This window comes from Papaver somniferum, unplaced genomic scaffold (genome assembly GCF_003573695.1).
Source record: "Papaver somniferum cultivar HN1 unplaced genomic scaffold, ASM357369v1 unplaced-scaffold_99, whole genome shotgun sequence".
In the NCBI taxonomy this organism is placed as follows: domain Eukaryota; kingdom Viridiplantae; phylum Streptophyta; class Magnoliopsida; order Ranunculales; family Papaveraceae; genus Papaver; species Papaver somniferum.
In genome coordinates, this window is record NW_020653081.1 from 5,426,042 (window position 1) to 5,437,396 (window position 11,355).

The window sequence follows — 11,355 nt, forward strand, 5'->3', positions numbered from 1 at the left end:
TTCAACAAGTTTAACATTTATTACAAACAGAAACAAGTATCATTCTTGCAAGTTGCATCTAACAAACAAATCCCCTAAATCTCTGTAAAGAATATTAATGAGTAATGAAACAATCATAAAAATACTTTTGTCATTTTAATCATACAAGTCTAATATGTAAACACACTCAATTACTCAATGTGCTGCAGCTATGAGCTTTACCATGAACATCCAAACATGATAAAATGTGCCAAAGTGATTATAATGCAGACGACTATTGATAGTTCATTAATTTTGGACCGAGAGGCAAGAAAATACATAAAAAAAACATATGCAGTTTCACTTACTTAACGGGAAGTTCCACGAGGAGAAAATGAGAACAAGGCCAAGGGGTTCAGGTACTACTTCTCCCGGGGCTGGAAAAAAGAGCAATGGTATTCTTCCCTGCAACCCAAACACACGATCAGATGATGATTGTGTACAGACTACAAAAAGAATGAAAATTATCATAAAAGATAAAGAAGTCAAATTTTATTTGATTTAAATTTACAAAATGTACTTACAGACTTAGGGGACATCCACTTATCCAAACTGCTTAAAGCAAAATTTAAAGATTTCACTAGAACTCCAATCTACAAGAAAAAAAGGATAAAAGTACAGCACTGGTTTAAATGTAGAAAAATGCTGGTAATATGAATGATACTTCGAAAAAGAACAACTGAATTTTAATTGTACTAAATGAATCAAAAACTGTACTAAAATTGTACTAAAATTTTAATTTTAATTTTATATAAAACAACATAAAAAATCCAAGCAAAAATATCCTTTTTTTTACCGATCATGAAATTAAGAAAATATCTACTCAAGAAGTGTTTACCGATCTTCAGTTCTTCACAATCGCAACAGTACTAAGAATATTAAAGATTTCTTGGGATTCCTATGTAAAACCCTAGATTCCTAGAAGAAGAAAATAAAGAAGAAAACAAATAGGAAAATCTGATTACCTGCTAGCCTTTAATCTTTAGATCAAAGTACTACCTGCCTTTGATGGACGACGACTTTTTCCGGTAACTGTTCAGTAATCAGATTTTTCAATTTGTTGTTCTGTGAAGTTATGTCCGTCAGGAGGTTAGATTTTTTACAAAGTTTGTGAAGGCCTAGTTTTGTATTTTGGTGAAGATCTAGGTAGTTGCAGGAAACTATGTTACAAAGTTCTGTCTGTCAGGAGACTCAGCAGGGAAGAAGAAAAAAAGAGGAAGAAGAAGATGAAGGCCTAGGGTTTTTTCGATTTTATATGAGGGTTGAGGGAACTGGATATTGTGACACGTAACAGCTAATTGTGTGTTGTGTCATTGTGTTTGTGTGACACGCGGCCTAGTGAACTGAGCCGGGTTACCCGCGGGTTCCACGGGACGGGACGTGCCAACCCGTTTCTTCACAAGCCACTAATTGTACAACCCGCACCCGTCTTGTTTAGTTACGATCCGGGACGGGTGCGGGTTTTCACGGGACGGGACAGGCCAACCCGCGAGTTTTGGCTCGGATTGCCAGCTCTAACCACCACACCCATTTTTGAGTTTTTCTTCACTGTGAAACCCACCGTCGGAAATTTTCAGACAGACGCCCATTTTTGAGAATTTTTTTCTCTGACACCCATATTATTTATAATTAGATTTTTCCTCTCGCTTCTTCTTCCTTCGGTCTTTTTTTTGTCGATTTCTTTCTTCCTTCTTCTTCAGTATTTTAATCAAAGAAGAAGGTTTTTGTTCGATCAACATAAACGGATTTCGGTCAGTCGCTGAACAACATTGATTTTCGTATTTTATTTTTTTTTTGAAATCCATACGGTGATTGATATCAGATTTTTTTTGTAAATTCTTTTTGAGATCTGATTGATGTGGATCGAGAAGGAAACTAGATTCTGGTTCGCTCGTGTGTGAGTACAAGCTTTACTGGTTCATAAATACTTTGATTTGGATCAACATAAACCGATTTTTAAAGGGATTCGGCAGTAACAACATTAACAAAATATGGAGGTATTGGGTAGCTGGTGATGGCTGATATGTTCAAATAATAATGGAAATGAAATTGGGTCTTCTCGTATGTATCAAACGAAGGAGCATCAGTTGGTTGCAATACATATGGTGTTGGGAGGAATTTATGCTGTAGCTGAGATGATCAGAGAATTAACAAAGGGGGCTTGAACTGTTTGAAAAATTGTCGCAACCAACTCAGTTGGGAGACGAGATTAAGGTGGACAGAAAAGGATAACTGTTACAATGGTCGAATTGGACAGAGTTTGATTAAATGGTTGCATTATGCAACCATTCTTGGGATACTGAGTAATTTGTTTCTTAGTAATTCATGTTCTGACGTACATATTTTTGAGCTATAAACCGGTTCCGAACTTTTTCTCTTTCATAATTTGTTTCAATCCAAACAGATACATCGTCAAAGAAGCTTTCTATACCACGACATTGTGAAGGGGTATTATTAAGCTGCAGGTATGATTGTCCCCAGTTTCTAATATCCATAATGTTTAATCTCATCTAGGTATCCATGATTTTCAAGATTCCTATTTTGGGGTCTTAATTATATTTTTTATCAGGAAGAAGCTGGATGAGACGGATAAGAAACATAATGGTTAGATGGCCTTGCAAGTTTATTCTTCAACACAAGTAGTCCTGCTAGTCAACAAAAAATCAAAAATGTGAATTTGTTGCTATTTGAAGACTAAAAGACTTTCAATGGGAATGTTCTTTTCTTATTGAAAAATATGTTATGCAGCTAAAGAAATGTTTACATAACTTGTTATACAGCTATAAAAATGTCTGTATGTAGTGCTATGCAATCGAGAAAATGACTGCATCATGTATTATGTAACCCCTTTCTGTTAGCACCGACTAAATTTGGCTGCATAATCAATTATGATCGAGAAAATGCATGCATAACAATTATGCATCCAAAAATATGGCTGCATAATGCATTATACATCAATTTTTTATGTATCCATAATTTGTCAATCAACCAAAACAGTGGTTACATAATTTGTCATAGATGCATTATTTGTTATGCAGTCGAGAAAATGGATGCATAACCTGATATGCATCCAAAATATTGCTGCATAATGCATTATGCATCGAGAAAATTGTTGCACAATTTTTTATGCATTGAGAAAATAGATGCATAACCTAATATGCATCTGTAAATATGGCTGCATAATGCATGATGCATCAATTTTTTATGCACGCACTAAAATCAACCAAAACAATGGCTACATAACTTGTTATAGATGCATAACTTGTTATGTAGTCGAGAAAATGGTTGCATAATGCGTTATGCATCTTTTTGGTGGCTGCATAATGATTATGCATCAAGTTTTCGAAAATTTTGCCTAAAATGATGATCATCTCCGATTTTTTCGTGAAAAACAAAATTTTGATATTGTTATTTGTACTCGTTGCGTAGCTCTCTTTAAAAGATTTCCAACGATATAAAATTTATAAAATTCCAAGGCGCGGTTTTTTAGATATGTTATATCCAAGTTACGTTGCCAATTATACCCCTGAAAAAATTAGGATGCGTAACCCGTCATGCAGACATTTTTCAAAATTTCATATAATTATAGATGTCACCGAAAACAATTTAATCTTGGACCTGACAATGAGAATATTATTTTTTTTGGGCCTGCGCCTAATTTTCCCAATCCTCTATTGATCCATCCCTAACAAGGTCTCATTTTTTTTATAGCTCCGGACCTTATTTAGAAACCTGTTTTGAGACATACATTTGTCTAAGTTCGGCTGAAAAATTATCAACCGAACCTAGACAAAAACATAGGTTATCAGCAGAACCTCGAATATACCTCAATTTTTTTTTTTGAATATGCCCCAAAATATGTTTCCTTGTTTAGCAAGTTCGACAAGTGGAGTTTGGGCACAAGTCTAGACTCTAGAACATAAAAATCCGGGGTCAAAAAGTACGAGCTCATTTTGCAGATTGGCCGACCATAGAAATAAAACATGGAGAACGAGGTTTACAACTGTATTATAATAAGTACAACAATATAGCGAAGAACAAATTTGTTTTCAACGTTAAGTATTTGTCTCCAAATACTGAAAAAGTAAATTACTCCACCCACCGACAATAGTAAGAAGACCCGAGATTTCACCTCCACCGCTCTCTCACTCGTTTTCTTTATTAAGACGCAATTTTATCTCACTATCTTCGGTTTTCTTCGCAATCCTCTTCATTTATTTTTTAGTCGATTAATTTCACCCGCGTAAAACTTGTGTCTGTCTATTTCTTCTCTTCTTCTTCTTCTTCTTCTTCTTCTAAAATTCTCAAATTTCCAGTAAAAATAAAAAACAAAGTGCGTGTGTACATTAATTGTAAATAATAGATTAGATCTAGAAGAAGAAATAAAGTTCCTCAATCTGAATCACTGTTTCATCATTTTTTTAATAATATATCACTTCACTAAGAAAATATTTATAAACAAGCAGCTCGTTCTCTTTCTCATCAGATCTTTCAGGAGGAACAATGTTCAAACTTATCAGATCTCTTTGACGATTAGGTACGTGCATTATTGATTCATTCTTAACTTAATATCATATTATTTTTTTCTTCAAGATTTTTCCTTACTGTTAGTGTTCATTTGTTTTGCAATAATGGATTCTTAAAATGTATGGTGTTAACGTTGATTTTCTTAGTAGATCTGGAGTAATGTGAAGCTCTTTTTGAGCTTAAGATTTCGTTGTAGTTAGGTTAATAATGGACTGCATAAACTCATGTAATTTTGAAGCTATTTTTGAGCTTAAGATTTTGTTGTAGTTTGGGTTAAAAATGGACTGCATAAACTCATGCAAGATCAAAATGCTTTTGCGCTTTTCCTCTTTTTTTTTTTCTGCTGTAAAGGCTGTAATTTCGCATTTGTGATTTCTTAATTCAGACTTAAGCTTCATCTTTTGTATGCTTAATTGTTGTTGTTTCTGTTTTCTCTATTTTTCTTTAAAATCATCTTTTAATGATTTGATGTTTATAACTAGATTTTATGAATCAAATCATGTAGATCTGCTTGATATAACATTTGTGTATTTTACTTCGAATTGTTGTAAATTTCGATAGATCTGTCACATTTGAGTAACACTTGAGGTTGAGAAAGAATTACGTTCAACTTCTAATCTTATCTTCTTTTTGATTATCCAGGAGTGCTATTTGAGGAGAGGTTGTTAGCATTTAAAGAGGAAAAAGGAAGTTTACTAATTAAGGAAAAATGGCACTTGGTAAATATCAGAGAGTGGATGGTAGGAAATCATCTTCTTACTGTTCGACAGGAGTTGTTATTGCATTCGTTGCTCTTTGCTTCGTTGGGGTATGGATGATGACATCTCCATCCGTAGTTCCTGAGCGAAATGAGATATCTCAGGATGGAAAAGTAGATGTAGGAGAAATAGCAACTGAGACTAAATCTAGACAATTTGAAGATAGTCAAGGAGATTTACCAGAAGATGCTATGAAAGGAGACAACAACAACTCCGATCAACAGGACGAAGGAAATTCTGAGGTCCAGGATAATCAGAAGGCTTCTCAGCAAACAACTGAAGATAACCAGGGAGGCAAGTCTGAGAAGGATGATGGAGATAAAGGTGCGGGTTCCGATGAGACTTCTAATGCTCAGACTGATAAAGGTACGGGTTCAGATGAGACATCTAATGCTCAGACTGAAAGTAATGGTGGTGGAGAAAAGGCAGAAGAGACAGAGTCTAATACCGACTCCGGAGAGACACAAACAGAGACTGGGGGACATGCAGAACCTGTTGAAAACCCAATTGAGACAAAGAAAGAGGAAAAAGTGGAGGAAAAGGTAGATGAAAATCAAGAGCAGCAGTCAGAAAACTCTAGCGATAACAAAAAGGATAGTTCAGTCAGTAGCCAGGGTGCTAATGAGGTATTTCCTGATGTAGCACAGGCAGAAATTCTGAATGAGACTACCACACAGAATGGATCATTCTCGACGCAGCGGGCGGAGTCAAAGAATGAAAAGGAAAAACACCAATCTACTGAGTCCAAAGAAGAAGATTCCACTGGATATAGCTGGAAGGTGTGTAATGTCACTGCTGGACCAGACTATATTCCTTGCTTGGATAACGTGCAAGCTCTAAAGAAACTTAGAAGTACTAGGCATTATGAACACAGAGAGAGGCACTGTCCTGAAGAGGCCCCCACCTGCCTTGTTGCGCTTCCTGAAGGATATAAACGACCAATTGAGTGGCCTGTAAGCAGGGACAAGGTAAGTGATTACATTTTCAAGCAAATCAAATGACTTTCCACTTTTGTTTATTTTAGCTCTTATTGATTTAATGTGTTCTGCAGATATGGTACCATAATGTTCCCCACACCAAGCTTGCGGCAGTAAAGGGTCACCAAAATTGGGTGAAAGTTACTGGCGAGTACCTTACTTTTCCTGGTGGGGGGACTCAATTCAAGTATGGGGCTTCACATTATATCGAATTTCTTCAAGATGTAAGAACTTCATATTTTCTACCTCTTTAGTTATAGTGCTATATTTTTCTCATTGTCTCACAATCTCAAGTCTTTTGCGTTTAATGATTCAAGTTTCCGTCGTCACATTATGCATGATCTCTTCTAAATTGTTTTTAGTTTGGTTGGTAGTATCTTCATCTATTTTAGCATGCTTTCTACCCACCCATATTTGCACATTAGTTAAAAAACTCAAAGCTAGTAGCTGAGTAGTTAAAAATCATAACCCCCGGAGAAGTTCATTTTTTCCGTCTCTATTTATTGGTCTCATACACATTTTTCCACTTTCTATTCGTTTTAAAGGAAAAAATGCTTAGCATTTGATCCCAAGGATATTTATCATTTTGCATTGATGCTGAATACCTTTGATATTTGAAATTAAATAAAGGGAGTGCCGGATATAGCATGGGGAAAGCAGAGCCGTGTGATATTGGACGTCGGATGTGGGGTGGCCAGTTTTGGAGGATATCTCTTTGACAAAGATGTGCTAACCATGTCACTTGCTCCCAAGGATGAGCATGAAGCTCAAGTCCAATTTGCCCTTGAAAGGGGTATCCCTGCTATATCGGCTGTCATGGGTACCAAGAGACTACCATTCCCTGGTAACGTCTTTGATGCCATTCACTGTGCACGTTGCAGGGTCCCCTGGCACATTGAAGGTATTTTTTGTCTTACATCTGTTTTGTAATACCTTCTTTGAATGTTCTGCATTATTCTTGTCAATCCAAAATGACTTATTAAATGTGTAGGTGGCCAACTTCTCTTGGAGCTTAATCGTATGTTGAGACCTGGTGGATACTTTCTGTGGTCAGCTACACCAGTTTACCAAAAGCTTCCAGAAGATGTTGAAATCTGGAATGGTATATTACTTCCTTCATTAGGATTGTTAGTGTTGTTTGCACAAACATTATACACCTATGTTTGTATTTTAGGAACTTTAAAGTCAACAGCCTCAGTATTTACGACTTTTATTGTTGTTTTGAAAATAAATTGCAGCCATGACTGAATTAACAAAGAAGATGTGCTGGGAACTGGTAACAATTAAAGAGGATAAAGTGGATCTTGTTGGTGCAGCAATCTATAGGAAGCCTTTGACAAACGAATGCTACGAGAGTAGACAAGAAAATGACCCTCCTCTCTGCAAGGAATCTGACGATCCAAATGCTGCCTGGTAAGTTGCATAGTAAAATCTTTGTTATTAATCCCACAGTTGCCAGGAAAAAGAATTACTTCAGTAAACGTGTTAGTCTTGGACCCTCTCATCCTTCTTTTTGAGAACATATGAATTTGATTTGGGTCCCAAACACAATAATTAGGTTCTGTGTAGTGTTTTTATTTATTTTGAATAAAACTCATACATTTTTCCTGTGTAGGAATGTTTCTCTTCAAGCATGCATGCACAAGATCCCGGTAGACGAAACAGCACGTGGGTCACATTGGCCAGAGCAATGGCCATTGAGGTTGGAAAGACCACCTTACTGGTTGACGAGTACTCAAGTCGGGGTCTATGGCAAAGCAGCACCAGAGGATTTCACTTCGGATTATAAGCACTGGAAACATGTTGTCACAAAATCATACCTTACCGGTATGGGAATTAGCTGGTCTAAAGTGAGGAATGTCATGGATATGCGATCTATTTACGGAGGGTAAGGATTATTTTGTTTGTCTGTGCATTCAACTGATTAATTCTTATTTTTTTTGTTATTTTACTTTTCATGGTGTGTCTTCAGTATTTTGATAAACTCAACCACTTTGTTTTATACAACATTTCTTTTCAATTGCTCTTTGTTGTAGTTTCGCTGCAGCTCTGAAGGACTTGAATGTTTGGGTCATGAATGTGGTTACAATTGATTCACCCGACACACTTCCAATAATCTACGAACGTGGCTTGTTTGGTATGTATCACGACTGGTGTGAATCGTTTAGCACGTACCCAAGATCCTATGATCTTCTACATGCTGATCATCTTTTCTCCAAGCTTAAGAAGAGGTCTGTCCTTTCTCCTTCATGTTTTCATCAGAATGCACTTATAATAAAGGTTCAGTGACAAGCCTGTCTGCATGCTTACCCGTAATAGAGTTAGTTATCCCACTTATTTATCATTCGTTACTTACATTCTTATCAAAGGGATTAGCACCTAAGAAGTGCCGGCATGCATATAAAACTCGCCTATTTAGTGGTAGAATTTGAGGTTCTGTCGTGAATATATATCTCTTTACATTAGCTACTGGGTTTGTTTAGCTCTGTGTTCATCCGCGTGAAGAACCACAGAGTTCTATATCTGTTGTAAACCTTGTTGCAATTTGTGCTACATATACTGGGTGTCCGTTCGAACTTCATAAAAGCTTTTGGTAATGGGTGTGAACGAAAAATAATATAAAGCTTAAAAGGATACCTTTAATGGCTAAGCTATTATAAAGAGGCTTAGAAATCTCCCTCGCCATATGATGGTCTCCCACATAATTTGTCATGTTCTTCTTCCTGTTATATGTTATATATTTGTGTGAGGTCATGAACCTATTTACAGGTGTCGCTGACAACGTGGGTCATCTTATATATTTGTGAATTATGCACCTAGGTCATGTTATATATATGTGAATTCATGAACCTAGTTTACAGGCTTCGTTGACAACATGGGTCTGCTTTATGCACATTTTAAGATTGTAAATTTCTGGTTCTGTAGGTGCAATTTAGTGGCAGTGATGGCAGAAGTAGACAGGATACTAAGACCAGAAGGGAAACTTATAATACGTGACAATGTGGAGATCATCAATGAGATAGAGAAAATAGCAAAGTCTTTGCATTGGGAGATCCGCCTTACCTATAGCAAGGACGCTGAGGGATTGCTTTGTGTACAGAAGACAATGTGGCGGCCTAAAGAGATAGAAACAATTGCATCAGCAACTGCTTAATCACTCTTTTTCTACTATAGAGTTCTAATGTCAGCCACTCTGCATAGCCCCATGGTTAATTAGGGATCTTCCGATAATTTTGTTGTGTTCTTAATTAATTTGAAATTTGTAATATGTCTCTTTAGCTCCTGTATTATTTGTTATCTTCTATCCTGTTTCTCCTGAAAGTGAGAGACCATTATTTTTGACATTACGATGTTCTTGTAACAGTTACTATAGAAAATGAATGCATTCATGAATTGTACTGATCAAGCCTGTTTGCGCCTCCCAATGTTTCTTTTCTTCTTTGCTGCTAAGAGCCATGTATCAATTATAGTCCAATAAAATAAAACAATCACCAGTTTCCAATCTGGTATGGGTTGCCACTTGCCAGAAAGAAGGCACTGCCTACCTGGAAGCACATTACCTAAAGATAAAAAGGTAAGCAGAAAGAAAGATCACAACCCCGCATTCCTGGAAAACAGTGATCTATACATGAATTTAACTTTCCCAATTTTCATTCCGAATTTTCAGGTTATGGTCTTGATATCGGTCACCTATTTGCAGGGGTTGGAATTTTAGCAAGCCTGTATGTTTGTAAAAGAGGTTTCAAGAAAGAAAGAATAAAAGAGGTTTCAAGAAAGAAAAGAAAGAAAGAAAGAACCAAAAATCTACGGTGGAACTTGGATGGACATAAATAAGTTACCAACGCCAGAAACCCAATTGATAAGCCTTTGGAGCGTTACTGCAGAGTAGATAAAACAGAGATAACTGTCGCATGCATAAGAACTTAAGAAGTGAGAAAGTGGCTGTATTGGTGCGGTAACCTTGGGTTTAATGCACAAATTCTATTATCTTACATTGTTTTCTATTGCAACGATTGATTTTGATTACATGTATAAAACAACTATACAACCTGACTTTTGCGAAAACTAGCTAGCTAACCAGGGGAACCTAGTTCACTAGCTTTGAATTCATTTAGTTAATGATTTTCTCTCCCTCTACCAAGATTAGCATCTATCAAGACTGTCAGCATTAGCAGCGTGTGCATGACCATAGAAAATCCATTTGCTGATTTTGCTAAAACCCATATATGTGATGCACTAGTACTCTGTACTCAGACTATTTAATCGGTCGTTCCAAATATCGTGCAACCTTTAAAAGCATGTCGACTTTATGAGCAAAAATCAGCTCCAAAATCATCAAGTTCATCGGCTTCAGAAAAGATTTTGCTGAGACTAACTATTTTCCAGGAGACATGATTGCTGAGAAGTCATCTGTTTAATAATAGTAATAGTTAAGTAAGCCTTTTTTCCTTCCTTCAACCGGCTATGCCGAAAAGCTTCTACACTGTTTGTTGAATGTGATGACTTGGACACTGAATTAGTGCCTTTGGAGGGAGCAGAAGGAGGAGAAGGCAACTTCTTAGGCAACATTTGATCCCAGTTATATTGTTTAGGCAATGATCTTGCTGATGCTGCATCTAACGATGAAATGACGATGAAAGTAGCAATGAGACCAAAAACCAAGCTCCTGTGCCACCATGAATAGAACATCTCTTTTAACTGTATCAACCTTCTTACAAATCAACAGTTGCTAGTATATAAGCCTGACCCTTTCTTTTTTAGGTTCCTAATTATGATGATGGATTTCTAAAGAGAGTCTGACAATGAAGGGTTTAATTATGGGATGAACAGACAGGTGATTATAGGGCTTAAATATACAACCTAAAAAGATGTTTCAAATGGCAGACAAGAGGCAATTTCTTTAAGTTTTAACCAAAAGGTGTTGTCAACACATGTTCCTAATAATAATTGCGCGCTTTATTTTGAGTGTGTGTGTATGATGCCGCGCAAGGTTCATTTATAGGTACACCATGGAATTGCTTCGATAGTACTATTTCAAGCCTCCCAAAGGGTTATTGCTTTATGACTACCTAAAC

The 11,355-nt window shown here is 36.5% G+C and overlaps 1 protein-coding gene and 1 long non-coding RNA gene across 2 annotated transcripts; both read left to right on the forward strand.

Annotated features, from left to right (window-relative positions):
• The first annotated feature begins 1,479 nt into the window (after positions 1-1,479).
• Positions 1,480-2,862, forward strand: LOC113346488. Its single transcript, XR_003358529.1, has 2 exons — positions 1,480-2,483; positions 2,588-2,862. It is a non-coding gene; the product is annotated as an uncharacterized LOC113346488 (long non-coding RNA).
• A 1,349-nt stretch (positions 2,863-4,211) lies between these two features.
• LOC113346458 (probable methyltransferase PMT26) lies at positions 4,212-9,686 on the forward strand. The gene is made up of 9 exons (XM_026590003.1): positions 4,212-4,555; positions 5,188-6,271; positions 6,355-6,504; positions 6,911-7,181; positions 7,272-7,382; positions 7,519-7,693; positions 7,896-8,168; positions 8,317-8,511; positions 9,206-9,686. The coding sequence occupies exons 2-9, from the start codon at positions 5,255-5,257 to the stop codon at positions 9,432-9,434; spliced, it is 2,421 nt and encodes an 806-aa protein (XP_026445788.1). The 5' UTR covers positions 4,212-4,555; positions 5,188-5,254; the 3' UTR covers positions 9,435-9,686.
• Positions 9,687-11,355: the final 1,669 nt, after the last annotated feature.

Excerpts from the sequence above, each read along its gene's own strand:
- LOC113346458 (XM_026590003.1), top strand. The coding sequence starts at position 5,255 with ATGGCACTTGGTAAATATCAGAGAGTGGATGGTAGGAAATCATCTTCT. Across the intron at positions 6,272-6,354 it reads GGCCTGTAAGCAGGGACAAG|ATATGGTACCATAATGTTCC; the intron begins GTAAGTGATTAC and ends TGTGTTCTGCAG. Across the intron at positions 7,694-7,895 it reads GACGATCCAAATGCTGCCTG|GAATGTTTCTCTTCAAGCAT; the intron begins GTAAGTTGCATA and ends TTTCCTGTGTAG.